The sequence below is a fragment of the Caloenas nicobarica genome, chromosome Z, assembly GCF_036013445.1.
Source record: "Caloenas nicobarica isolate bCalNic1 chromosome Z, bCalNic1.hap1, whole genome shotgun sequence".
In the NCBI taxonomy this organism is placed as follows: Eukaryota; Metazoa; Chordata; class Aves; order Columbiformes; family Columbidae; genus Caloenas; species Caloenas nicobarica.
Window position 1 is genome coordinate 84,061,327 of NC_088284.1, and position 25,537 is coordinate 84,086,863.

The 25,537-nt window shown below is 46.0% G+C and overlaps 1 protein-coding gene across 1 annotated transcript; it reads left to right on the plus strand.

Annotated features, from left to right (window-relative positions):
• The first annotated feature begins 6,088 nt into the window (after positions 1-6,088).
• Positions 6,089-8,576, plus strand: RFESD (Rieske Fe-S domain containing). The gene is made up of 4 exons (XM_065657080.1): positions 6,089-6,225; positions 7,061-7,241; positions 7,332-7,366; positions 7,596-8,576. The coding sequence occupies exons 1-4, from the start codon at positions 6,148-6,150 to the stop codon at positions 7,884-7,886; spliced, it is 585 nt and encodes a 194-aa protein (XP_065513152.1). The 5' UTR covers positions 6,089-6,147; the 3' UTR covers positions 7,887-8,576.
• Positions 8,577-25,537: the final 16,961 nt, after the last annotated feature.

Sequence of the window (25,537 nt, forward strand, 5' to 3'; positions counted from 1 at the left end):
TTCATGCCCAGTCCTACAGAAACAGAGCTCTTGCACCTCAGAAAAGTGGAGGTTTGGCTTTATTGTTGGTAGCGTCAACAAAAAATATTCAGCTGGTGAAGTGGGTGTAATGGAAATCTTACCAATAAAACCAGAGCTAAATGAGGAGGATATAATCTCAGTGCAGTATTCCTTCATTGCTCTGCCTTAGAACATGCTAAGCAGGAATAAACACAAAGTTTTAGAAGACTTTTGTCATATTTTACACAAATACATCCCATTGCAGTGTGCCTGTTACAGCCCTCTGCTCAGTGTGTACAGCTAATTGGTTAATTAATGCAAGAATTACACCAGCCCGCTTGAGATGAGAAGGTCACATCCGCACTTTGCTACTCTGTTCAAACAACAACAAGAGTAATTTCTTGGACTGACCGACTTTATTTCTGAATGAGGTATCACAAAATCCACACGGCACTAACGAAGTATTTGTAAGGCTTTGTAAGGACGACAAGTAAGTCGAGCTCTGACTGGGAACAACGTTCGGGCAGTTTGCATAGCAACAGCCATCCTGCTGATTTTCCACTCTTCCGTAAGCGTGTTTGAGACTGAAACACAGGGAAAAAAATAAAAGAAAAAAAAAGAATATATATCCCCAAGATCGACGAGCGCTAAGGTGAAAGACCACGGGCCCCGGTGTGCGGCTGCACAAACGCTTGGCAGCTGCGTCCCGTTCTCGACACAACAGCTGTTCCGTGACGAGTCCTGCCCACCCGCGCTAACACCGCGGGGCCGCGCTGGGCGTGCGCGCTGCGGCCGCGGGGGCGCCGGGGATGGAGATGCCGCGGGTTCCCGGGATGCCGGGGGTGCCGGCGCGGCGGCGGAGCGGCCGGCGGAGCGTTGCCCCGCGTCGCCCTTGGCCGTCGAGGCCGGGGCAGCAGCAGCAGGCGGCGGCGGCCGCCGTTCCGGTCCTGGGGAGGGCCCGGCGGAGGCGGCGCGGCCCGGGCCGGCGGCTGTGGAGCAGCAGGCAGGCGAAGGGGTTGAGGGCGCTGTTGGCCGCCGCCACGACGCCCAGCGCCGCCAGCAGCTCCCGCCGCCCCTCGCCGGGCGCCGAGGCCAGGCCGAGCTCCGCGGCGCAGCGGGGCAGGCGGCAGAGAGCGAACAGACCCGCCAGCACCAACGGCAGCCGCAGCGCCCGCGCCCGCCCGCGGGAGAGGCCGCTCCCCGCCCCGGGCATCCGCTGCCGTCGGGCGGCCAAGCTGCGGGCGCAGGCCCAGCAGAGGAGCGCGGCGGGCGCCAGGAAGCCGGTGGCCGCCCCGTAGACGGCGAAGGCGAGGCCGTGCCAGCGCGGCAGCTCTTCGAAGACGCTGCGGCAGCGGGACCCGCCGGGGCGCGGGGCCGGGCGGAAGGCGAAGGCGTGGGGCAGGGCGAGCAGCGGCGCCAGCAGCCAGCCCAGCGCGGCCAGAGCGCCCGCGGGCAGCGCCGGGCGGTGCCGCTCCAGCGCCAGCAGCACCAGCCCGTGGGCCGAGGCCAGCGGCCCGCAGCGCTGCAGCAGCGGCAGGAGGCGGCAGGCGGCGGCTCCCGGGGGCCCGGCGGAGCCGCGGAGCTCGGCCGCCAGCCGCGGCAGCAGCGCCAGCCCGCAGCCCGCCAGGTCGGCCAGCGCCAGGTGCCCCACCAGCAGGTCCCGCCGCCGGCGCGGCCGACCCCCGCACAGCCGCCGCAGCACCAGCCCGTTGCCCACCAGCGCCAGCAGCAGCACGGAGCCCGCCCAGGCCGCCCGCGAGCCGGGGAGGGGCGAGGGGGCGCCGGGGGCCGAGAGGTTGAGGCCGGGGGGCAAGGGGTCCTGCTCCATCGGGGCAGCCGTCGCTCGGGCGCCCGAGCTTCCTCCGGCGGCGGTGCGGCGCTCCCCGCGGTTTATATAGGGGCTCGCCGTCATCCAGCACCGGGAGTGGGCTGCGCGCACGGTGGATCGCACGCCCCCCGCCCCCGGCACCGGCGAGCATCATCCCGCGGCGGTCCGCTCCCCCTGCACCGCCCGGCACCGGCGGGCGTCTTCCCCCGTCAGTCCGCTCGTCCTGCCTCGCCCGTCGTCTTCCCTCGATGGCTCAGTAACCTCCTCCCCGCCGCTGCCGGCAGCACCCCCGGCGGAGCGAGGCCCTTCCGAGCATCCCCCGGAGGGCAGCCGGGGCGAGCGGCGGCGAAGAGTGGGGAGCTGGGGGTCGCATGGCCTTTTGTTCTGGTTGGGATGATGGAGTGGAGCGTCTCCCGTGTGAATAAAGGCTGAGGGAGCTGGGGCTCTTTAGTTTGGAGAAGAGGTGACTGAGGGGTGACCTCATTCATGGTTATCAATATGGAAAGGGTGAGTGTCACGAGGATGGAGCCAGGCTCTTCTGGGTGACAACCAATGATAGGACAAGGGACAATGGGTACAAACTGGAACACAGGAGGTTCCACTTAAATATGAGAAGAAACTTCTTCATGGTGAGGGTGCCAGAGCCTGGACCAGGCTGCCCAGGGAGGTTGTGGAGTCTCCTTCTCTGGAGACATTCAAACCCGCCTGGACACCTTCCTCTGTAACCTCATCTGGGTGTTCCTGCTGCGGCGGGGGGATTGGACTGGATGAGCTTTCGAGGTCCCTTCCAGTCCCTGTCATTCTGTGACCCCCAACAGCTGCCCGCCCCAGCACCCATGTCTGTGGAGCTCATCAGGCCCACGTCCCCCTGGCAGTGATTTTTTTCCCCTTTCCCCAAAAGAGAAAGAGGACTTAGAGCAGGGAACAGCAAGGAGTTACTACAACTCATAAACCCAGCTATATTTCTTGCTGGAAAACAAATCCTTTTGCTGCTCCCAAACCCGTTTCTTTGACTGTTGTTCCCAGCAGATGGCACTTGGCTGCAGGGACGCCTCCATTCAGCTCCATGTGCAGTGACTCAGAAAACATCAAAGCAGCCAAACTGTTAAGAAACCGTTAGGAAAAATCTAGTAGAAAATCAACTGAAAATGTGTTTGTGTGGGAATAACTTCTTTTCTTGTTGATTGAAACGTTTTTACTTCCATTCATAGGTGCCACTCTGGTTGCTTGTTGGTAGCTCAGAATTCTGTTGTGGGACCCAAGTGGGTTGTGTGGGCTGTCGTATCATAGAATCATGGAATGGTTTGTGTTGGCATGGACCTTCCCAGCTCCCCCAGTGCCACCCCTGCCATGAGCAGGGACATCTTCACCAGCTCAGGTTGCTCAGAGCCCCGTCCAGCCTGGCCTGGGATGTCTCCAGGGATGGGGCATCCACCACCTCTCTGGCCAACCTGGGACAGGCTCTCACCACCCTCAGGGCCAACAATTTCTTCCTTATGTCCAGCCTGAATCTCTCTCCTTTAGTTTAAAACCATCGCCCCTTGTCCTGTCACAACAGGCCCTGCTTAAAGTCTGTCCCCATCTTTCTCATGGGCCCCTTTTAAGTCTGGAAAGGCCGCACTAAGAATGTCACAGAATCACAGAATGTGGGGGATTGGAAGGGATCTTGAAAGCTCATCCAGTCCAATCCCCTCACTGGAGCAGGAACACCCAGATGAGGTTACACAGGAAGGCGTCCAGGCGGGTTTGAATGTCTGCAGAGAAGGAGACTCCACAACCTCCCTGGGCAGCCTGGTCCAGGCTCTGTCACCCTCACTGAGAAGAAGTTTCTTCTCATATTTAAGAGGAACCTCCTGTGTTCCAGTTTGTATCCATTGCCCCTTGTCCTATCATCGGTTGTCACCGAGGAGAGCCTGGCTCCATCCTTGTGACTAAGGTCTCCCCAGAGCTTCTGTTCTCCAGCTGAACACCCCAGCTCTCTCAACCTGTCCTCCCAGCAGAGCTGTTCCAGCCTCGGATCATTCCTGTGGCTCCTCTGGCCCCTCTCCAGCAGGTCCATGTGTGTCCTGTGCTGAGGACCCAGAGCTGGACCAGCACTGCAGGGGGGTCTCACCAGAGCGGAGCAGAGGGGCAGGATCCCCCCAGACCTGCTGCCCACGGGGCTGGGGATGCAGCCCAGGGCACCATTGGCTTCTGGGCTGCGAGCGCACATGGCGGCTCATGGCCAATCTCTCAGCCCAGTGCCCCCAAGTCCTTCTCCTGGGGGCTGCTCTCCATCCCTGCATCCCAGCCTGGACTGATATGGGGGGTTGTCCCCATCAGGTACAGAACCTTGTATTTGGCCTTGCACATCTAGCCTGTTGTACTCCGTGTCTCATTGGAATGGATGGTGTTCAGACAGTCATCAGTCTGGAAACCAGGAGCAAGCACCTTAGCACCTATTTTTTCACCTTAGAAGGTATTGGAGATTGCACTTTCCAAGGGACTGTGAAAGGGCAGGCAGACAAATTGCTATTTTAATGCACTTTTGATGGGCAGGTGATGCTCACTAGCTCAGCTGTCTCCTGGTCTGTGCTTAACACCATGTCTATTTAAAGAAAGGGAGGAGAAAGCAGGTCTTTGTTCATCTGGTTCCAGCTGTGGGGGCAGCGTTGTCCGGGTGGCACGAAGCTGGGGGCTGAGATGGAAGAGGAGAAGGTCACACTTGGTGAAAACCACCTCAGAGGTCTGTTGCCCTTCCCTTACAGTCCTGTCCCAGACTCAGGGGACCCCTCTAGGCAAGAAACTGCTGCCTCCCTTGGCGTTTTCTCTGCCTCCTCATCTGCTCTAGGATGAAATCTCTCATTTTCTGTTCTTTGCACATTCATGTCCTTTTCATGGATGGGAAAGCTGCCAACAGTAGGCTTGCAGCAGGAGGATCTAGTTACAGGTCTTTTGTGATGAGGGGTTCTTAGCTGCACTCTTTTTCTAAAGGAATAAAATCTTTTGCCGCCAGCCTAAATGCATTTAACAAACTCATTAGTGTATTAACAAGTGTACATTGCCTTGATGGCTTTCTTCTGGCAGACCCTTGATGTGTCAAGGCAGTTCTTAATCTTCAGTTGGTTGTAGATGAGCATGGATGTCTTGACTGTAAAATGAAGCCATTGGCTGTTGATTTCTTATGCCAGTTGGGCCTTGTAGTGTCCACAACATGCTGATGGTCTGAGCCAGGTTTCGGACAGGGGTCCCTGGATGATTATGTGTACAAAATCCAGCCTGACCGTAGGAATGTCATCATTAAATGAACTGGAGATTTGGTGCCAAGTGTTCTTTTAACTCTGGTCTGGAAATACATATGTATGTGTGCATGTTTGTTTTGATGTATGTAGATATACGTGTGTGTGTCTATATCTCTATATGTGTATGTATATAGATACAAAACTTTTTAGACTTGTCTTCGTAAGAGTGTTTCTAGGTACAGGCTTCTGCATTTTAAAATTATGGCCAGTTTGGGAAGTTTGTAAGCAGAGTCAGCCAAAAGGTGATAGTAAAGTTGGGGATTTCCTGCTGCAGTTCTTGTGGTTCGTTTGCTACACCCTGTGCCCATTTTCTAAAGGAGATAAGCACAGATGCCTTATGTGAAGGTTCTGTGAGTCTGACAGTGACGTTTCACTTTCTAGGTAAGACTAGGTGGAAGTTCCTCTGAACTGGAAAGCAGAGAGTGGCTCCTGATGGTTGATCATGTGCAAATCAGATAACAACTGCCCTCGAAAACGCCACGCTGTTATTTACAGCCGGTGCAAGGGTTTATTAGGAACCATGGTGCAAGGGTTTATGAGGAACCACACAGCTGCTGATCTGGAGTAAACACGTAATGTGACATGTGGCTCTGAGCAGGGTCTTGGTTCGGGAGGTCCCGTGTGGAGGAGGTGGTGGTGGCAAGGGTTTATTAGGAACAAGGGTTTATTAGGAACCATGGTGCAAGGGTTTATTAGGAACCATGCAGCTCCTGATCTGGAATAAACACATAACATGATGGTGGCTCTGAGCAGGCATGTCCCACGTGGAGGAGGTTGTGTTGGCCTGGGCTGGTGGGGAGGAAGGAAGAACCCACAGCTCTCCCTTCCTGTTATCAGCCCAGCCCCAGCATGTCCCTGCTCCTTATCAGCCCTGACAGAGCTGTGTCCCGCCACGCTGAGCCTCTATACGTCCTCCCCCCCATGCTATAGGGGCCGGCCCCGCTGCTGGAGTTTGCACGTAAAGCCTGGCGCCCTGGACACGCCGTTACAGATGTGAGCGGGGCAGGACAGCTGTGGCGGGCACGGCGAGGAGAGGCGATGCTGGACCTCGTGATCCTGAGCCTCCACTTCTTCATCTGCTTCCTCATCTCCCTCGCGATCTGGCGCCGACGTGAGGTACGGGGTGGCTGTCCTTGGGCCGTGCACCCCCTGCCATGGGCTCCCCTCCCATCTCAGCACCTGCAAAGGCCTTTCTCAGGCTTATTTTTATGAGAAATCGGACTTTTCCTTGTACTGGGACTTCAAAGGGAACAGGAGTGCTTAGCTCATTGTAAGCAAATTTAACAGGAAGGCAGGTTTTGTGATGAAACTGCTTATGTTGTCTGCTGGGAGAGGCTTTTAGACGTTAGAAATATGTAAGAGGAGGAAGGGAAAGGCAGACACATTTGCTGAAAAGCCCAGGTTGAATCCAGCTTCTCAATAAACAATTTTTTTTCCCTCTTGCAGATGACATTTTCAGTTTTTTATCAGCTTACATCTGTTTGCATTTCTAGCCATAATATTATGTAAAGGGTATTTGGTTTACATGTAAATCCTGCTGATTACTGATTGCATAGCTAAACAGTATAGTATTTTACCTGAAACATCCTTGTATTTTTTTGTGTACATCCCTCCCAGGGATATGGTGGTTTAAGTGCAGAGTAAAGGAATAGTGATTTAGAATTTATCTTGCCTCAGCCCCAGGTATCAGGTTTGCAGCAGCTGGTTTTCCTAGTCCTAGTTCTGTTAGTGAGCACACTGACCAAACATTATCAATCACCAAACTCATGTGCTTTTCTTCATGTGCACGTTGATAGTTTTTTACTAAAACTTCTGCTCCTTTCACCTCACATGTGAAATGGGTCAGGATTTTCTCTGGGACTGAAACATCCATTCTACACATAGAAATCCAAATGTCAACTGCTTTGCAAGTGGCTTCTTGATTATTTTTTGTTGTTGTTGTTTTTTTAAGGATGTGGATTTGCACAGTTCAAGTACAGGAACAGTTGAAACGCGGCCAGATGGTCTTATATTAATTGGCAAAGAAGATGTCATAAAGAAGTCCCAAAGAGTAACAGCCAAGGTCGATGGCAGAGAAGTTGTTGTTTTCTACCATGAAGGGAAATTTCATGCCATGGACTCTCGCTGCTACCGTAAGATATTTGCACATATGATCTCAATGTTGCAACAATTAAACATAAAATCTGCCATGTAAATTAATACTGTGTTCTACCCTGTTTCAGATGAAGGAGGCGCTTTACGTCTGGGAGACATTGAGGTATGTAAATAAAATAAAAATAATGCAGGGGTGTAGAGTCATGTGAAATCTCTAACACATTTTTTGGAATATTTTAATCTGAACATAACGTTGAAAGAAATGGATGTATATGTAAAATAGCAGACAGCCATACAGCCAAATCACCAGACATGGCTTTTGTCCCAGAGATACTTCCAGGAGAAGAATCAGAAGACGATGACTTGCTTTTTTTTTTTTTTCTTCTTTGCAGGATATCAATGGTCAAGCATGTATTGTTTGTCCTTGGCATAAGTACGTAATTACTTTGGAAACAGGAGAAGGATTATATGAAGGAATAGATCCTTTGGAGCCATCACCAACACCACAGTGGCGATCAAAAGGGGTCAAACAAAGGATTCACAAAGTCACAATAGACAGTGGAAATGTTTATGTGAGTCCTCCAGATTTCTCTGTAAAATTTGACTCCGATTATTTTGCTGAGAAGTACAGAAAAAATGAATTAGATTTGGAAAAACTATGCAACTCAAAACCTGCCAAGTAAATTGTGGCCTGAAAGGAGAATGATGGTGAATGCCCCAAAGAAGAAACGTCATGAAATAAAAAACGTGCTGTGGCCATAAATATTGTCTCCAGATTAAATTCTATTGTTAATGTTGTGTTAAAGCACTGAAACACATAGAATTGGGTAAGATAAGAAGCTCTGCATTGTCAGAAATGTGACTGATCTTGTGCCAATGATTTTTTTTTGCACTTGCATTTCAAAAAGAATTATTTACAGCAGAGTGCTTCATAATATTGACATTTTAGAAATCTTATTTTGATAGTATTGTTTTAATTTTTCAGAGGGGATATAGTATATTACTACTTAAAAAACACATTACATAGTTTAAGTTAAATAGTCAGGTGTAAAGGTTATGTTTATATACTTAACAGTTTATACTTATGATGCCTTTGGAATAAATGACATGGAAATTTTTAACTTTTTAGATACCTGAGCAATCTCAAGATGTTTAATAAGTGTCACAAAGAAAAGTACAAAACTTGAGTGTATTTAATGAGCTTTTTTATGCCTCTTTGTCTATTACTACTGTGATTCCATAGAAGTATTCATTTTCCTTCTCCCCATTGAACTCCTTTTGGTAGTTCACCAAATAAATGTGACAAGCATTTGTCATTTATGGCTTGTTCTTCCTGATCCTGTTGGACAAGAAAGAAGCTATTCGGTATAAAAACCTGATACATAATGTAGTGCCTCTTGTTTCTGTGTTTTTATTTATTTAAAATATGGTTTTATACATTCATTTGAAAAAATATGCTTTCAGTTTAGAGCCAAAAGTTGGGGCACATTTTTGGGTGATTTGTCAGCTGTATGACAAATTTGGTCATAATCAAGTTCAGTTTGAAATTGCCTGGTCTGAAAGTTTTGTGTGTGCAGTGGGTTGTTGTCCTTTTCATGCACATAAAGGAGAAGTAGGTCTGTGTCAACATCATTGTTCATATAAATGTATTTAACAGTAGTGAGGTATAGGGAAGTATCAGAGGAAAACCCCTGTGCCTGTTTGATCACAATGAAAAAAAGCAAAGCACACAATCAATTTATTTCACCACATTTAGATTTAGATTTAGAGGTCCACCTCTCACCATGCCTCCTTACCTTGTTTTTGTGGTTGACAGGGAGAAGTGGCACCTGAGCTGACATGTTTCAGTTTTGTATTTTAGAAGAACTGCAGCACAGAAGCACTTTTTTCCTCCTCCTCCTCCTCCTCCTCCTCCTTCTCCTTCTCCTTCTCCTCCTCCTCCTCCTTCCCCTTCCCCTTCCCCTTCCTCTTCTTGAAAAACACAGATCAAAGTATTGTGAGGTCTTCATATACAGCTGCATTGACTCAGGTGGTTGCTTAGATAGTATTTTTATTGCTTTTTTTTTTTCACAGTACTGCATTAATAAAAGCTGGCTATTTAAATTAATAGAGATGCAGTTCAGGAAAGTAAGAATTATGAGCAATATGCAGTTTCCTGTATGACATTTAGTAGAATGTTAGTAATAGGAAGTTTTACTTGAAAGTTTCGTGAATGTGTTCATGTTAGTGGAAGAGTGTTCAGGCTTTTGCGGAACTGAATTTTCTGGCTAAAATCCAGCAAAGTGTTTAATCATATGTTTACTGTTAATCACATGAAATCAGTGGTACTGCATGCCCAGGCTTAGCTAAGTCCCTTTTTTTTCAGTATTTGTCAGGCATAATAATTGCTGCAAGCTTTTAAGGTGTTGTTGCTTTTAATTTAAATATGTTCTTATTCTCAGGAAGGTTGTCTTAATTTAATATCTAAAGTTTGTCAGTCAGTTTGCTTTCCCCTCTGTTTTCTTGTTGATGATCATGGAACAGAAAACTATTAACTCAGATGGATGCAAAAAAAAGAGGGAGAGTTGGCTGACTGTTGGATTGCTTTTTTTTTTCCTTTTTTTTTTCTTTTTTGATGCAAAGAACAAAACCTACAGCATGTTAAAGTTGCTACCTTTAAAAAAATATATACACTCCCTATTCCGTTTTATTTGTTTGAGCTTTGAAGTGCTAGAATATGCACCTGATTTGAAAATACTGTCACCATTTAATGTCCCGGGGTTGGACATTTCTGAGTCTTTTGTCCCACCAGCCCTTTTCTAGGTCTCTAGTTATACTGGCATATCGTGTGAAAATATGGAAAATGTGGGGTTTTCTTGAAAGGGAGGAATCAGGAGGTTGGTGGGGAAGGATGGAGAGGGAATACGGGGAGACCTTGGATGTGATGGGGAGTGGGGATGCAGACACCAGAGCTGGATGATAAGAGGAGGTTTTGGTCCTCACAGGGGAAGGAAACTTTAGTGGGAAAAAGCAAAAAAGGCACCGAAAGGCACTTTTGGGCACAAGGAGACTGAAGCAGGGCAGGGGATGGAGAGTGGTCCAGGGAGCTGCTGGTGGAGTGGAGAATGGCTTGGATGAGGCTGTTTGCAATCAGAGACTAATGGGGGGAAAAGGAGGGAGATGAGGAGTGGTGAAGTCAAGGCAGCAGGTCTGGAATGGCATTTAAGGGACAATAAAGAGACAGCAGGAATGAGTAATTGTGGGCAAGAGACCAAAAAGTCACTGGCTGGATAATTAGAGCTTCCTGGAGAGATGTGTTAATGAGCAGGATGTTAAGGACAACCCTCCCGATCATTCAGGAGGAGTGTTTTGTTGGTGATAGTTTCGGGGCTTTAGTTTAATTTGACAAATGAGCAAACACCATCTGTTTTCCCATCATTAATCAGCCTGGCAACGAACAGAGAAATATATTTTGTTCTTTGGCTTGAGAATTTTTAATGAAGACTCTGCGAGGCGTTCAGGCTCTGTAAGATGCTTCAACAGAATAAACAAATCAGGTTTTTCCTATCAGGGAACCATCTTTTTGAGAAAGACAGGTGAAAACTGTGACTGTAGCATGTTGAACTGCAACTTGAGTCTTGACCTGATGTAGCTGCACCGTCAACCTTAATTAGACCATATTAGCTGTCAGGCTGGATGCTGTACATTTTCCTTCTGCATGCATTGTTCTGCAATGTCGTGTTGTTGGTGCTGCACATGAAATAAAGGACAACTTCAATGTGAAAAGTGTTATAAAGCAGGGATTGAGAAGCTTATGAACGTACCCCATACAGAGCACACACAGCGGCGAGAGGGGTCTTTGCAGGACAGGAGATCACACCAGGTGGGGAAAAATGTCTGGTCTGTAGGAAAACAATTTTACGACCAACCTTTCACTGTCTAAGCCCTTTACAATAGCATTATATGGTTCCTAATTTCATCCGTCTCTGCCAGTGACTAAACTGGTACCATGCTGAGCATGTGGGGATGCAGGAGGAGGGGGTGAAGCCTGAGGGCGTGTGATGGGTTGGGTCAGGCCTTTGGACTCTACCCAGCAAGCTGCTATTTTTGTGGAATTTGTTCACGCAAACCTGCTGACTTTGTTAAGTGGTATTTTTTACTTGAATGAAGAGTAAGGACAGTTCTCAACACTTGACATGTATAAATTACTGAACTAGGCTAAAAGTGAAAATGCCAGTTTTGCTTGTAGGTACACAAACTGAGAAATCGATGCAAATATCCTGGTTAGCTCATTAATGACTCTTCTTTGAGATGAAAAGAGTGCCCTGACGAGCACTGACTGTGATTCTTAACCAGTTGGGTTGTTTTGCTAAAAGAGATGTTTGAGAAGTGTGGTTTGTTGTTGCAAACTGTAGTGGTTAGAAACCCAAGGCTTATGAAGGAAGGACGGCTCCAGAAATAATTATCCTTTATGAAGATTGTGGTAAAATGTAAGTTATCTTATTTATATATATGTCTATATAATTAATTTAACTCTTCAGATTACAATGAACAAAGAAAATTATTTTGTTTGTGGCTTTCCATGTGCTCTTGGTATTTTGCTGAGGCTGTGGTTAACTTGGGACAACATAGAGATTACAGATATAGGTAATATCTTTTTATTAAGCCAGAGACTGTAGCTAGAAAAAGTGCTAAAGCTTTTAGGCACACTGAAGTGTGGCTGTAGCACCTTAGGGCATTTCTGATTTATTTATGTTTGTGTATGAGTTGTTTAATAGGAGATATTACCTCTGCTTGCAAATGTCCTGCCTTGATTTCAGTTGGTATCCAAGACACATAGCTGTATCCTCATTCAAGTAAAAAGTATCATCTTTTTTATCTTAAAAAAATTTCACGCTCACTCGGCGCAGATTGCTCCAAGGAAGGTTGCAACCTCTGTAGATGCAGTTTGGCCCAGGAAAGCACGGAAGAGCAGTGTGGTTGCGGCCACCCCTGTATGGGTTCTATGGACATGAGGTGTTGTACTGGCTCAGCACCCGAGAAACTAGCACCACCATCTGAATCTGAAAAGCAATAGGTGTTGAGGATGAACATCACCTCTCAGGAGGCCATGTCACCTTGCAGTGCTCATGGTGTGGTTTTTTTCATTATCAGTTTGGCTACTCGAGCGTATGCAAAGCAGCAATGAGTCTTGATTTTAAGTAAATCAATGTGCAAGGCCAAGTGCAATGTCCTGCCCCTGGTGGGGACAATCCCTGATATCAGTCCAGGCTGGGATGCAGGGATGGAGAGCAGCCCCCAGGAGAAGGACTTGGGGGCACTGGGCTGAGAGATTGACCACGAGCCCCCATGTGCGCTCGCAGCCCAGAAGCCAATGGTGCCCTGGGCTGCATCCCCAGCCCCGTGGGCAGCAGGTCTGGGGGGATCCTGCCCCTCTGCTCCGCTCTGGTGAGACCCCCCTGCAGTGCTGGTCCAGCTCTGGGTCCTCAGCACAGGACACACATGGACCTGCTGGAGAGGGGCCAGAGGAGCCACAGGAATGATCCGAGGCTGGAACAGCTCTGCTGGGAGGACAGGCTGAGAGAGCTGGGGTGTTCAGCTGGAGAACAGAAGCTCTGGGGAGACCTTAGTGCGGCCTTTCAGTGCTTAAAAGGGGTTGATAGGAAAGATGGGCACAGATTTTTGAGCAGGGCTTGTTGCGATAGGACAAGGGGTGATAGTTTTAAACTAAAGGGGGAAGATTCAGGCTGGACATGAGGGAGAAATTGTTGGCCCTGAAGGTGGTGAGAGCCTGTCCCAGGTTGGCCAGAGAGGTGGTGGATGAACCATCCCTGGAAGTGTCCAAGGCCAGGCTTGAGGGTTGGACTAGACGGTCTGTAAATGTCCCTTCCAACCCAAAACATTCTGTGATTCTATGATTTTATATAATGTTGTACTCCTGGTTATTTTTTCCATTGCTTTTTTAATAACTGATGACTGATTATAGACAAAACATACTGGCATTTAAAAATACGTGCTATTATCCTTCTGTGTTGATCTCTTATCCCAATGGGTTTTGCTTTCATAATTTGGATGATGCAAGCTTTAATCATAATTATCTGTTAATTTCTATGCACATCTTTTACAAAATTTTTCCTTTGCTATGCAGAATGGAAGAATCCTTTCTGAAAACATTCATAGCAATAAAATACAGTAGGTCAATAACATTGCCTCATGTAGCCTGCATTTTCAAATATTGTCAGTCAGTTTCTTGGTGAATAATATTATCTGTACTTCATAGCTGTGAAATGAAAGCAGAAATTAATGTTTGAAATGTTCCCTAGTTTTGGTATAGATGAGTATTCCTCTAGGGAAAAAAAAAGAAAAGAAAAAAAAAGAGAGAGAGTTTAAGTAGTGAAAATGAAACAAAAATAATACAAGCATGTTTATGGCATTTACCCAAACATTCTCTCCATATCTCCCCTTTGCAAAACAAAAACAAGAAGGAATCCAAAACTTTCTTTGGAGTAATAAAATAAACCTTATTTCTTGCCGTTTTAAGTTCAAAAGAGACAAAACCAGAGCTGTTCTTAATCCCCTTCCTGAGATTTCAGATAAGCAAGGCGGATCATGGTTGCCGCCCCTTGCAAAGGGCAGCGGTGTTGCTCTTTAGCAGTGATGAGTAGCTTTTCCATTACCTAAGCAATGACGTGTTTAACCACTTCTTACATGTATGAGGCTGCTTGCCAGAAAACTGGAACCCTCGCTGTGCCTGCCTCTGCAGAGCTCCCCCACACCTCTGGTGGGGACCCAAGGGATGGTTTATTTCTGTGCAAGAATATCACAGAATCACAGAATGTCGGGGACTGGAAGGGACCTCGAAAGCTCATCCAGTCCAATCCCCCCGCTGCAGCAGGAACACCCAGATGAGGTTACACAGGAAGGTGTCCAGGCGGGTTTGAATGTCTGCAGAGAAGGAGACTCCACAACCTCCCTGGGCAGCCTGGTCCAGGCTCTGGCACCCTCACCATGAAGAAGTTTCTTCTCATATTTAAGTGGAACCTCCTGTGTTCCAGTTTGCACCCATTGCCCCTTGTCCTGTCATTGGTTGTCACTGAGAAGAGCGTGGCTCCATCCTCATGACACTCACCCTTTCCATATTGATAACCATGAATGAGGTCACCCCTCAGTCTCCTCTTCTCCAAGCTCAAGAGCCCCAGCTCCCTCAGCCTTTCCTCACACGGGAGATGCTCCACTCCCTTCAGCATCTTCATGGCCCTGTGCTGGACTCTCTCCAGCAGTTCCCTGTCCTTGAACTGAGGGGCCCAGAACTGGACACAATATTCCAGATGAGGTCTCACCAGGGCAGAGTAGAGGGGCAGGAGAACCTCTCTGACCTACTGACCACCCCCTTCTAATACACCCCAGGATGCCATTGGCCTTCCTGGCCACAGGGGCCCAGTGCTGGCTCATGGTCATCCTGCTGTCCACCAGGACCTCCAGGTCCCTTTCCCCTACACTGCTCTCCGATAGCTTGTTCCCCAACTTATACCACTGGATGCCAATTAAATCCATACATGCTTGAGAAATGGTGGTTCCTGCTGTAGCTGCGATGGTTCGTGTGGCTGCCGACAAAAGCTGGAAGTGCAGGTGGATGGTCTGCGCCCATTCCTGGGGTGCTGTGCTGGCGATGCTTGTGAAATGCTGCGGACCAGCTGGGAATCGGTGACCAGGTCAGTTACAAAGTGGGCTTAGGTGCTGCTGGCCCCTCCAAGTCCTTCATAAATAAGCTATAGGTGGGAACAATGACAGCAAGAATATCAGTTTATTTGGCCAGAGTTGTGCCAAGTGGAATGAAAAGTGCCGCTTCACCTTGGGAACCATGACAAACTCCTGGTGTTTGACATAAAACAAGCTTCTGCAATGTAATCTCTGTACCTCAGGAGCAATATATACATGAACATTGAATATAAACATAAAATTGGATCCTGAGGTCAGTTTTGGGCCCCTCACGCCAAGAAAGGCCTTGAGGTGCTGGAGCGAGTTCAGAGGAGGGAACGGAGCTGGTGAGGGGCTGGAGCACAAGTGTGATGGGAGCGGCTGAGGGACCTGGGGGGTTCAGCCTGGAGAACAGGAGCTGAGGGGAGACCTTCTGATCTCTGAACTGCCTGAAAGGAGCTTGGAGCCAGGGGGGTCGGGCTCTGCTCCCAAGGAACAAGTGCCAGGACCAGAGGAAACAGCCTCAAGTTGCACCAGGGGAGGCTGAGGTTGGATCTTGGGAACAATTTCTTCCCCAAAGGGCTGTCGGGCCTTGGAACAGGCTGCCCAGGGCAGTGGTGGAGTCACCATCCCTGGAGGGGTTGGACAGACGGAGATGAGGTTCTCAGGACATGGGTCAGTGACAGGGGTGGGGGAATGGTTGGACTCAATGATCTTGATCTCTCCCAACCAATGATTCTGCAATTCTGCGATTAGTAAAGAGTGAATACCACTAACAAAATCACTGTCAAGGTCTTTCACATGTCACCCGTCTCCAAGTTTTCTTGCAGCCAGGGAGATGGAACAATGGAGGGCAACATGCCTGGCTGCCAGCAAACTTCAGGAGGTTATTTCAAAGGGAAGGAACTAAGTTTCCAAAACAAGCGGCCCTCATCCTTTGCAGGATCTTTTGTAACCCAGCGGCACTTGACAGCCCACACGTCCGAGAACTGGCTGCAGCCGCGTCCTGTCCCATGGAACGTGGGGTGCACATGATGCTCACTTCGCTGAGATGGGATCTTGGCACAGCACGTGGGACCTGGGAACGGTGCCTGGTCATAAGTTTCTTTTAATTTGGATTGAGAGGAGCTAAGGTGCATGGTTATGCATATATAAGCATATTGTACAAACTTTGTCTGTAAATAAAGCTCTAGCTGCTAGGCTATATCGCATGACAAATGGCAAATGAGGTGGCTGTGAGGTCATTTCTTCATTCAGATGTTCATCCTTTCGAGAGTTTGAGAAACCACGTTTTGTACATAAACTCCACCCTTATAATTTAGCGGTGTTGTAGCAGCTGAAAAGCGGTGCTTTTTTATCAGGGCATGACTTAGCAATAGTTTTTGGAGTGGTGCCTTCATTTGGCTGTGAGGCACGACCTGAGCTGTGTTAGCATCCCATGGTATTAACACGCACCTCTCATCCTCTCCTGGCGTGATGCAGGATTCATGTCTCACACCACCTTTTTCCAAATGTAAAACCATGACAGCCTTGAAGTTATGGGGAAAACTTCTAGAGTGACAAAAGGACCAGGAGATTTTTACAGAAAGCCCCATACACCAATATTTGGGAATCCCACACTGCTCCCTACTTAGTGCTCACTGATGCAAAGGCAGGTTTAGCAAAACTCATTAGCTGAGTAAAGACAAAGGCAGACATACTGTTTTGAAGAATTAAAGATCTAATGTCCAGTAGTTTGCTTCTTACATGTTAAATATTCTCTGACTGATGAGCTTTGTTTTACCTTAACTGGTCTGTGTATGTCTCAACCCGTACCACTATAGTGTCCAAGTTTCCATCGAAAAACTTGCCACAGCTTTCTAGCAAGACGAAAGGATAATGATCCCCACTATTCCTGGCAAATGAGGCAAAAATTAACATAAATGGTGCTTGTTAACTTTGGGTCCAGTCCCGTGTCTGAGCTGAGATGCTGAAAATCTGGTTTTGTCTTTGTTTTTCCTGAGTACAAAATAACATACAGCACTTCCATATGAAAAGACGGCTTACTTCGGTGGTGGTTTCAGGTAAGGACTCTGCACTTAAATGAATTATAGCATGAAGTGTCAAGAAAATGACAAATGCATAGTTAGTCATTGCCCATTAAAATTTGTTTCAAGTGACTTGCCTAAATTTATTTAAGAATTGTAGCAAGGAAAACATTCTTTAAGAGTAACTAGAAGTTTTCCACACCTGGAATGAACTCATTCACTCAAGCTGCAAGTGACAGCGTACTGCAAAGTTTTGAGACAAGAGTATTTTAATGCTATCATGGTCATCGTTGCTCTCCCAGCCCTGTGCTATCACCGTGGTAATGGATTTGAGAACCTACCTCCTTGTTTTCTTGTAATCTGGAATGTAAAGAGAGACTTAAAGCGCTAGAGAAAAGAGGATAAAGTAGAAGGTGCACGTTCATGGAGACACGGGCTGCACTAAGTGATGACAACAAGAAGAACAGACAAATGTACTTTAGTTGACTCCGGTAGAATGTTGTACAAAGAGACCCTAAAAGGGTGATCCATATAGAAACTGATGCCATTTCTCAGCTATTTCAAGAGTCTCAAAGGGTTAAAAAATAGGTCCAGATTCTGCAGGCTAGTGGGGAGAAATTATTTCCTTGATAACAAAAATTGTGGTCTTACCACCAGAGTAATATGGCAACTGAAATGAGACAGAAGACAAAAAAAAATCAAAAGAATCAATGAAGAATGAGAGGGTTTCTTCATTAGCCTTCAAAGTCTGCTTGATATCAGGTTAGAGATCAACATAACTAAGAAGTTTTTGGATTTAAATCCCTACCTTTTTGTGCTAGTCACAGGTAAAATATTGCACTATGAATTTTCTTTTAAGTTTTCTTTATTACCTTCTTCAAAAAGTTGGTTTTTACCACTGCTGAGCTATTCCTGTCTTCAGCGGTCAAGCATGAAACTGCAAATTCAGGCCAACAAACTGCCTCATATAAAATAATAAATTAAGTGAACCATGGTTTCAGATGGATGCAGAATACTATTGGCAGAATTCAAAACATGAAAACCATAAAAAGTTCATTTATCCCACGAGAAAACGTCTTCATCACGCACTTGTTAGTTAATCCTTGTTTAGAAATTCTGTAGCTTCTGAGGAGATGGTGGAGTTCAGAATCTCCTGTGGTGGGAACAGAATACTGAGCAGAATTGCAACCCTGGACTTCAGCAGGGCCGACTTTGGCCTTTTCAAACAGTTGCTGGAGGGAATCCCGTGGGCAAGGCTGCTTGAAGGTAAAGGCGCCCAAGATAGTTGGTTAACTTTCAGGGACTGCTTCTACCAAGCTCAAGATCAGTGCATCCCGACGCGCAGGAAGTCAAGGAAGGGAGCCAGGAGACCTGCGTGGTTAAACAGGGAACTGCTGGGCAAACTCAAGTGGAAGAGGAGGGTTTACAAATCATGGAAGGAGGGGCTGGCCACTTGGGAAGAATATAAGGCTGTTGTCAGAGGATGTAGGGAGGCAACTAGGAAAGCTAAGGCCTCCTTAGAGTTAAACCTGGCGAGAGGGGTCAAGGACAACAGGAAGAGCTTCTTCAAATACATGGCAGATAAAACTAACACCAGAGGCAATGTAGGCCCACTGATGAATGGGGTGGGTGCCCTGGTGACAGAAGATACAGAGAAGGCAGAATTACTGAATGCCTTCTTTGTCTCTGTCTACTCTGCCGGAGGCTGTCCTAAGGAGCCCCATACCCCTGAGGCCCCAGAGGAAGGCAGGGCAATGGAGGAGTCTGCCTCAGTTGATGAGGACTGGGTTAGGGAGCAATTAAGCAATCTGGACATCCATAAATCCATGGGTCCAGATGGGATGCACCCGTGGGTGCTGAGGGAGCTGGCTGAAGTCATTGCTGGACCGCTCTCCATCATCTTTGCCAAGTCTTGGGAAATGGGAGAGGTACCTGAGGACTGGAGGAAAGCAAACGTCACTCCGGTCTTCAAAAAGGGCAAGAAGGAGGACCCGGGCAACTATAGACCGGTCAGCCTCACCTCCATCCCTGGGAAAGTGATGGAACACCTTATCCTTGGTGCCATCTTAAGGCATATCAAGGATAAGAGGGTCATCAGGGACAGTCAACATGGCTTCACCAAGGGGAAGTCGTGTTTGACCAACCTCATAGCCTTTTATGAAGACGTAACAAGGTGGATTGACGATGGCAGAGCAGTGGATGTGGTCTACCTTGACTTCAGCAAAGCATTTGACACCGTCTCCCACAGCATCCTCACGGCAAAACTGAGGAAGTGCGGACTGGATGATCGGGTAGTGAGGTGGACTGCAAACTGGCTGAAGGAGAGAAGCCAGAGAGTTGTGATCAATGGGGCGGAGTCTGGTTGGAGGCCTGTATCTAGTGGAGTGCCTCAAGGGTCAGTTCTGGGACCAATACTGTTCAATATATTTATCAATGACTTGGATGAGGGAATTGAGTGTACTATCAGTAAGTTTGCTGATGACACCAAGCTGGGAGGAGTGGCTGACACGCCAGAAGGCTGTGCTGCCATCCAGCGAGATCTGGACAGGCTGGAGAGTTGGGCGGGGAAAAATTTAATGAAATATAACAAGGGGAAATGTAGAGTCTTGCATCTGGGCAGGAACAACCCCAGGTTCCAGTACAGGTTGGGGAATGACCTATTAGAGAGCAGTGTAGGGGAAAGGGACCTGGGGGTCCTGGTGGACAGCAGGATGACCATGAGCCAGCACTGTGTCCTTGTGGCCAAGAAGGCCAATGGTACCTGGGGTGTATTAGAAGGGGGGTGGTTAGTAGGTCGAGAGAGGTTCTCCTTCCCCTCTACTCTGCCCTGGTGAGACCGCATCTGGAATATTGTGTCCAGTTCTGGGCCCCTCAGTTCAAGAAGGACAGGGAACTGCTGGAGAGAGTCCAGCGCAGGGCCACGAAGATGATTAAGGGAGTGGAGCATCTCCCTTATGAGGAAAGGCTGAGGGAGCTGGGTCTCTTTAGCTTGGAGAAGAGGAGACTGAGGGGTGACCTCATCAATGTTTATAAATATATAAAGGGTGGGTGTCACGAGGATGGAGCCAGGCTCTTCTCGGTGACAACCAACAGTAAGACAAGGGGTAATGGGTTCAAGCTGGAACACAAGAGGTTCCACTTTAATGTGAGAAGAAACTTCTTCTCAGTGAGGGTGACGGAACACTGGAACAGGCTGCCCAGGGGGGTTGTGGATTCTCCTTCTCTGGAGACATTCAAAACCCGCCTGGACGCCTTCTGTGTAACCTCACCTAGGGGTTCCTGCTCTGGCAGGGGGATTGGACTAGATGATCTTTCGAGGTCCCTTCCAATCCCTAACATTCTGTGATTCTGTGATTCTGTGAGATGCTTATACTGTGACGTATCTAATGGATAGACATTTACCATATATGCCCCACACCACGGCACAGAGGTTGGAAGAAGGTGGGTAAGATTTTTAAGAACCCACTTACTCCATCTGAGGTTTCTGTAGTATATATCTGGCTTGAACAAATTATTTTTTAGAGAATTCAGGCATTTTTTTGATAATATTATCAGATTTGTTGCTCTTACTGACTGGTTGTTGAAGGTTTCTCTTGGGCAGGAATTAAACTCGTAAAAGGACTGGATTTAAAAATGACAGGTTCCCTAGAGGAGAAAAACATATTAAACCATAGGTGTACCAAAATCAGATTAAAATTCAGTTTATTATATCCTATTTGGCAATCTGTAGAAATATGTCACATAAAATATTTCTATATACTATCTCATTACTTTGATGACAACTCAGTTTTAAATTGGTACAAATGTTTTTACTGATAGAGAATGGTAAATACTCCTAAAGACCACAGCCTTTCAAATAAGTGCCATTTATATTTTTTCTTTTAAATTTCCATGTTTTCATGTAGCAAATAGGAAATAAGAAGTAAATCAAGCCATTAACTCCACTCCTGGAATTAAAGCATGAGTTATTTTTGTTTTAGTCATGATGTTGCATGTTATTTTGTTTTGAACTCACTTGAAAAGACTTTCTTTAACAAGCACAAGCTACATAAATCATTGCACACAAACTTTACTGAGCATTGGCTCAGGGGGAAACTGTGTAAAACCAGGATGTTTTGTCCCACCAGATCACATTTTTGTGAAAAGTAAGCTAGAGAAGAGAATAAAACTGTCTTGTACGGATGTTGTTGAACAAACTGCTATTGTAAAACACACGGGAAAGTCTATAAACCTGGAAGCTTATAGAAAACCACTATTGCTATTAAAGAGAAAACAAAATTGATTTTGTTGTTTATAGCTCGTTCTGCACTTCATTTTACCTTGCTTCCAAATGTTTTACCTCGCTTGGTCTTTTTTGAATATCATACCCCTGATTTCCTATTTTTGTTAGGTGAAAAAGCATTGTTAGGTAACCCTGATAAGATTTCTGGAGATACAAATCTGCATGCAAGACTATAGCTTAAATTGCTGCCAAATACATAACTGAAAATCACAAAGTAATTAAAGACTCCCTACTATAGAAATCTGAAGATTACTGATGATTCAATAATTTTTTTAAAAAAGCAAAACACAAACAACTAAGAACTGCCAAATCTTTCCTTGCAGAAAAAGCTTGATTTTTTTTGTAAATGTCTTCAGAGAAGAAAAAAACATGTCAAATGTGTGCCTGAAAAATTACCTTTTAGTAGCATTTACTGTTTATACTTACATTATAAGAATGTCAGAGCATCTTAATTATTTGGAGGTTTCTGCAGTGCCTCTGAAGTGAAAATAAGGCAAAAAATAGTGCCTTTGCCACAACAAAACTGATGCTATTTGATGCTATTCTGTCTTCAATTTTAAACTGGGAAGTGAGATGTCATCATTAGCAGGCTATGAACATGAGTTTTGAAAACAGTACCATTTTTTTTCTTTCTTATGATTCAGTAGAAAAAAAATAACATTAAGAAAGGAGAAAAAAAGGTTTATGAAATTCAAAGAAAATTTCATTCTTTTATATTAACGAAGCATGACATTTTACTGCGAGGTTAACTGAAGAGAAGCAGGTGGAAGTTCATAATGCATATTCTGCCGTCAGGAAAGCACCACAGCTGCCATGGAAAAGAAAATACAAGAAGTAAAAGAGGAAGTTTAGACAAGTAACTGATTTCAATGTTTGCTAGACCTTTGTAGACATTAAGTGGAAAACAAACCAGATAAGTAACTCGTGTGTTCTTTCCATGCAGCTCAACCAGCTCTCTTTGAAGTTGCTTGTCAGCCCCTTTTTCAAACTTTGGCAATTATTGTAGTTTTTCTGCAGTATCAAGAACAGTATATTGTTATAACATAGGAAAATTCCTCTTCTTGCTCTTTTTTTTTTTTTTTTTTTTGCACTATGAAAAATTTAGGCCCCTAATGCTAATCTGCTTTGATTTTTTCAGAGCAGACCATCTCTCAGGGTGATCAGTCTGGCCTTTTTGCCTCATTTTTCTTGCAACTACAGTACTATTAATAAAGCAATAGACACTGAAGCTAGTTACCACAAAATATCTAGTTCTAATCAGTCAGTTTATATCTGTGCCAACTCTAGACCAACAACAAATACAAGGTAGTCTGTGGTTATTTTTATTTATGTCAACTTAGAGAAAGTAAAGCATAAAAGAAAAATACGGATTTACGGATTAAATCAAGGCTACATTTTTGGTTTGGAGAGCTGGCATTCAGAAATGTGAGCTTTTATTGAAAGCTTTTTACGTGGAAACGTACCAAATTTGTCCTTCAGATGTGCACTTCAAATTAAAAGCAAAAACAACAAAAAACCACAAGCCAAACCAAAACCCACAAAAAGCCCCCCAAAACAAATCAAACAAACCCCAAACCAAATCAAAACCCTCTTATAAATCCCACAACACCACCACCACCACCAATTCCAAGAAAATATTGTGAAAATGAAAATGGCACAGTGCTGTGAATTTCCATCTCCCTCCTCTGCAGAGGGAGCTGTTTTCAGCCTGTTTTCCAGAAGAAAGAAACACTTAAAGTCACATTGTCCACACCATCCATCTGCCAGCCCTTAGTAGCAAACTTTGCCTACAGTGGACGGATGGTGGAAAAGCCTTGAACGTAGTAAATTCGTACTAGTTTTCTAAAAATAGGCTGCTCAGTAGCAAGACCTGAATTATAGAGACAACAGCCACAACAGGAGCCCTTCTGTGACTACACATTATATACCAGTGTCTGAGGCAGCAAAATAGTAATTCACTGGCTTCTGCTCTTAAAAATAATCCATTTATTTCCACATTTCAATTTGTGTCCTTTTATCACATCCCATTTCTCACATCACGTGTAGTTTATCATCCAGCAAAGGCTCCTGAGCAGCCAAATACCTCTGAGGGTGGACAGCTGTTCTGGAACAAGTGATCTGGGAATGCAGAAGAATGCCAGAGGCTGTGAGGTGAAAATTAAGTGATTTTTATTTATTACAGTGAAAGCAATAACATTCAGTTTTCACACACACACCGTTCTCTCCCTTGCTGCCCTGATACACGCTCCTGTAGACAGAGGTATATGGACAGCAGAGGAGGCTGAGAAGTAGTGCGAAGTAGAAGGAATATTAAATAGCCATAAAATTGTAACAGAAGGGAAAATAAGAAAGCAGAAATAAGATAAATAAATGGACTACTAAGCAGACAATTTAGAACCTAGCTCTAAACTTCATCTTTGGATTTTTGGAAACAAAAATTACTTTTTAAACATGAAATGGCCATTCAGTGACATCTGTGAAGATGTTTAACATCTGTATAAGGAAAGCTAATTAACAATGTGCTCTGTGTTCTAATTCTGGAGAAGTGCAGTTGTATAAAAAGAGTTAGAAGGTAACTTTAAATAGTACACTCACTTCTGGTGAAATTTAATTTATGACTTACTAAGAACTTACGACGTTGACAGTGGAACAATTAGTGCTGTTTAGGCATATATACAGGGTGGATATTTGTATATCTATGTATAAACTTTCTTCTTTAATGTTTCTTTTCTTAAAATGCACATTAACTCGATGGTTATCTGACATTATTAGACTATTCTGCTTTACCTGATTCAGTAAATCTTATCTGCACCCATGTAGTGCATTTTTAATAATAAAAACTAGAAACTTTATACATTAGTGAACAAAGCTGTGTGTGGACAAAGGGCAGAACTTCTGCAGAAGCATGTGAAGTAGTTTTGAGGCACTCCTCCATGTAGAATTCACATGCTGGGTCATTCGGTCTTAAGCGCTTGTCCAGGTGATCATATTAAAATAGCCTAGAACTTTCAAATCGCGCTGAGCATACTCCGTTTCATCTGTGCCCCCGAACTACAGCATCATCTCCTGCCAAGGTGCTCCCACGCCCCTCCAAGGACCTTGTGGAAGGGGCCGCCCAGGGAGCAGAGACCTATGGAGTGGCTTATCTGGCTGGGCCACCCCAAAAGAGACCTTCCCCGCCTCTGTGGTGAGGAGCACCCGCCCCTTCCCCATTCCCCTTGGTGCTTGTTCCATGCCCCGCTCTCCCCACAGCCCGGCCTTGGCACCAGGACACGCCAACGAGCCTTGGTCAGGAGAACCAGGGCAGGCTGGGTTGCAATGGTGCTCCTCTGCATGACATGGTGGTCCACATCCACCTCGGGGTGATGGTTTCTCTTTCCAAAACAGCTGAAATAACATATAAACTACTTTTTTTTTTTTTTTTTTTGATCCTTTGACCTGTATTCTAATGCAATTAATAGCACTTGTTAAACAATGACATGGGAATTGTACAGCGCAGCTGTACGTCTACATCTGGGGTTTCTTCCCATCGTGAAGGGGGTGTCTTCTTCTGCAGATCATCATGTTGTTTCAGCCTTTCGTCTTGTCATGGTTTAACTCGAGCTGGCAATACAACCACAATAGCCGCTCGACCACCTCCTTCCCCACTCCCCCCTCAACCAGGGAGAGAATCAAAAGGGAAGGGAGAAACTTGAATTGAGATAAACACAGTTTAGTAAAATAACAAAATACTAATACACTACTAGTAAATATATATACATAAATAGAAACAAAAGATACTCAAGGCAATTCCTCACGAACTCTGTCCACATTGAGCAGCCAGTCCCAGCAAGACACACTTGGTCCGAACACACCATCCCAGAGAGAGAAAAGAGAGGAAAAAGGCAGAAAAGCCCAGAGGCCTCTGCAAAATGGCAAAAAAACCCGAACTAAATGTCCCGCACTGCACTCCACAGGCTCCGACAAAAAGAGCGAAGAGAAGGAGAGACGTAGCACCAGATATCAACTTCCAACTCTCCTTAAATAATTCGCATGATCCTAATGGGCTGGAATACTCTTATTGATTGGTCTGGATGTCAGTCCAGCTCTGTCCATCCATCCCCCTTCCTCGCTGCCTCACACCTGCGGGCAGAGCTCAGCATGTCCTTGGCTCTCAGACCAGAGCAATTAAAAACATTAACTCTATGCTGGGGCGTTATCTCTTGTTCTCAAACTAAGTCCTAATAATGAGCATGCTAGCTATGAAAAGGTAAGGTTTCTAACTGCACGAAGAAAATTAACCCATTTTCGGTCAAACCAGCACACATCTCTGCAGCAGGTTGGACCACATAGGCAGCAGATGAGCCCC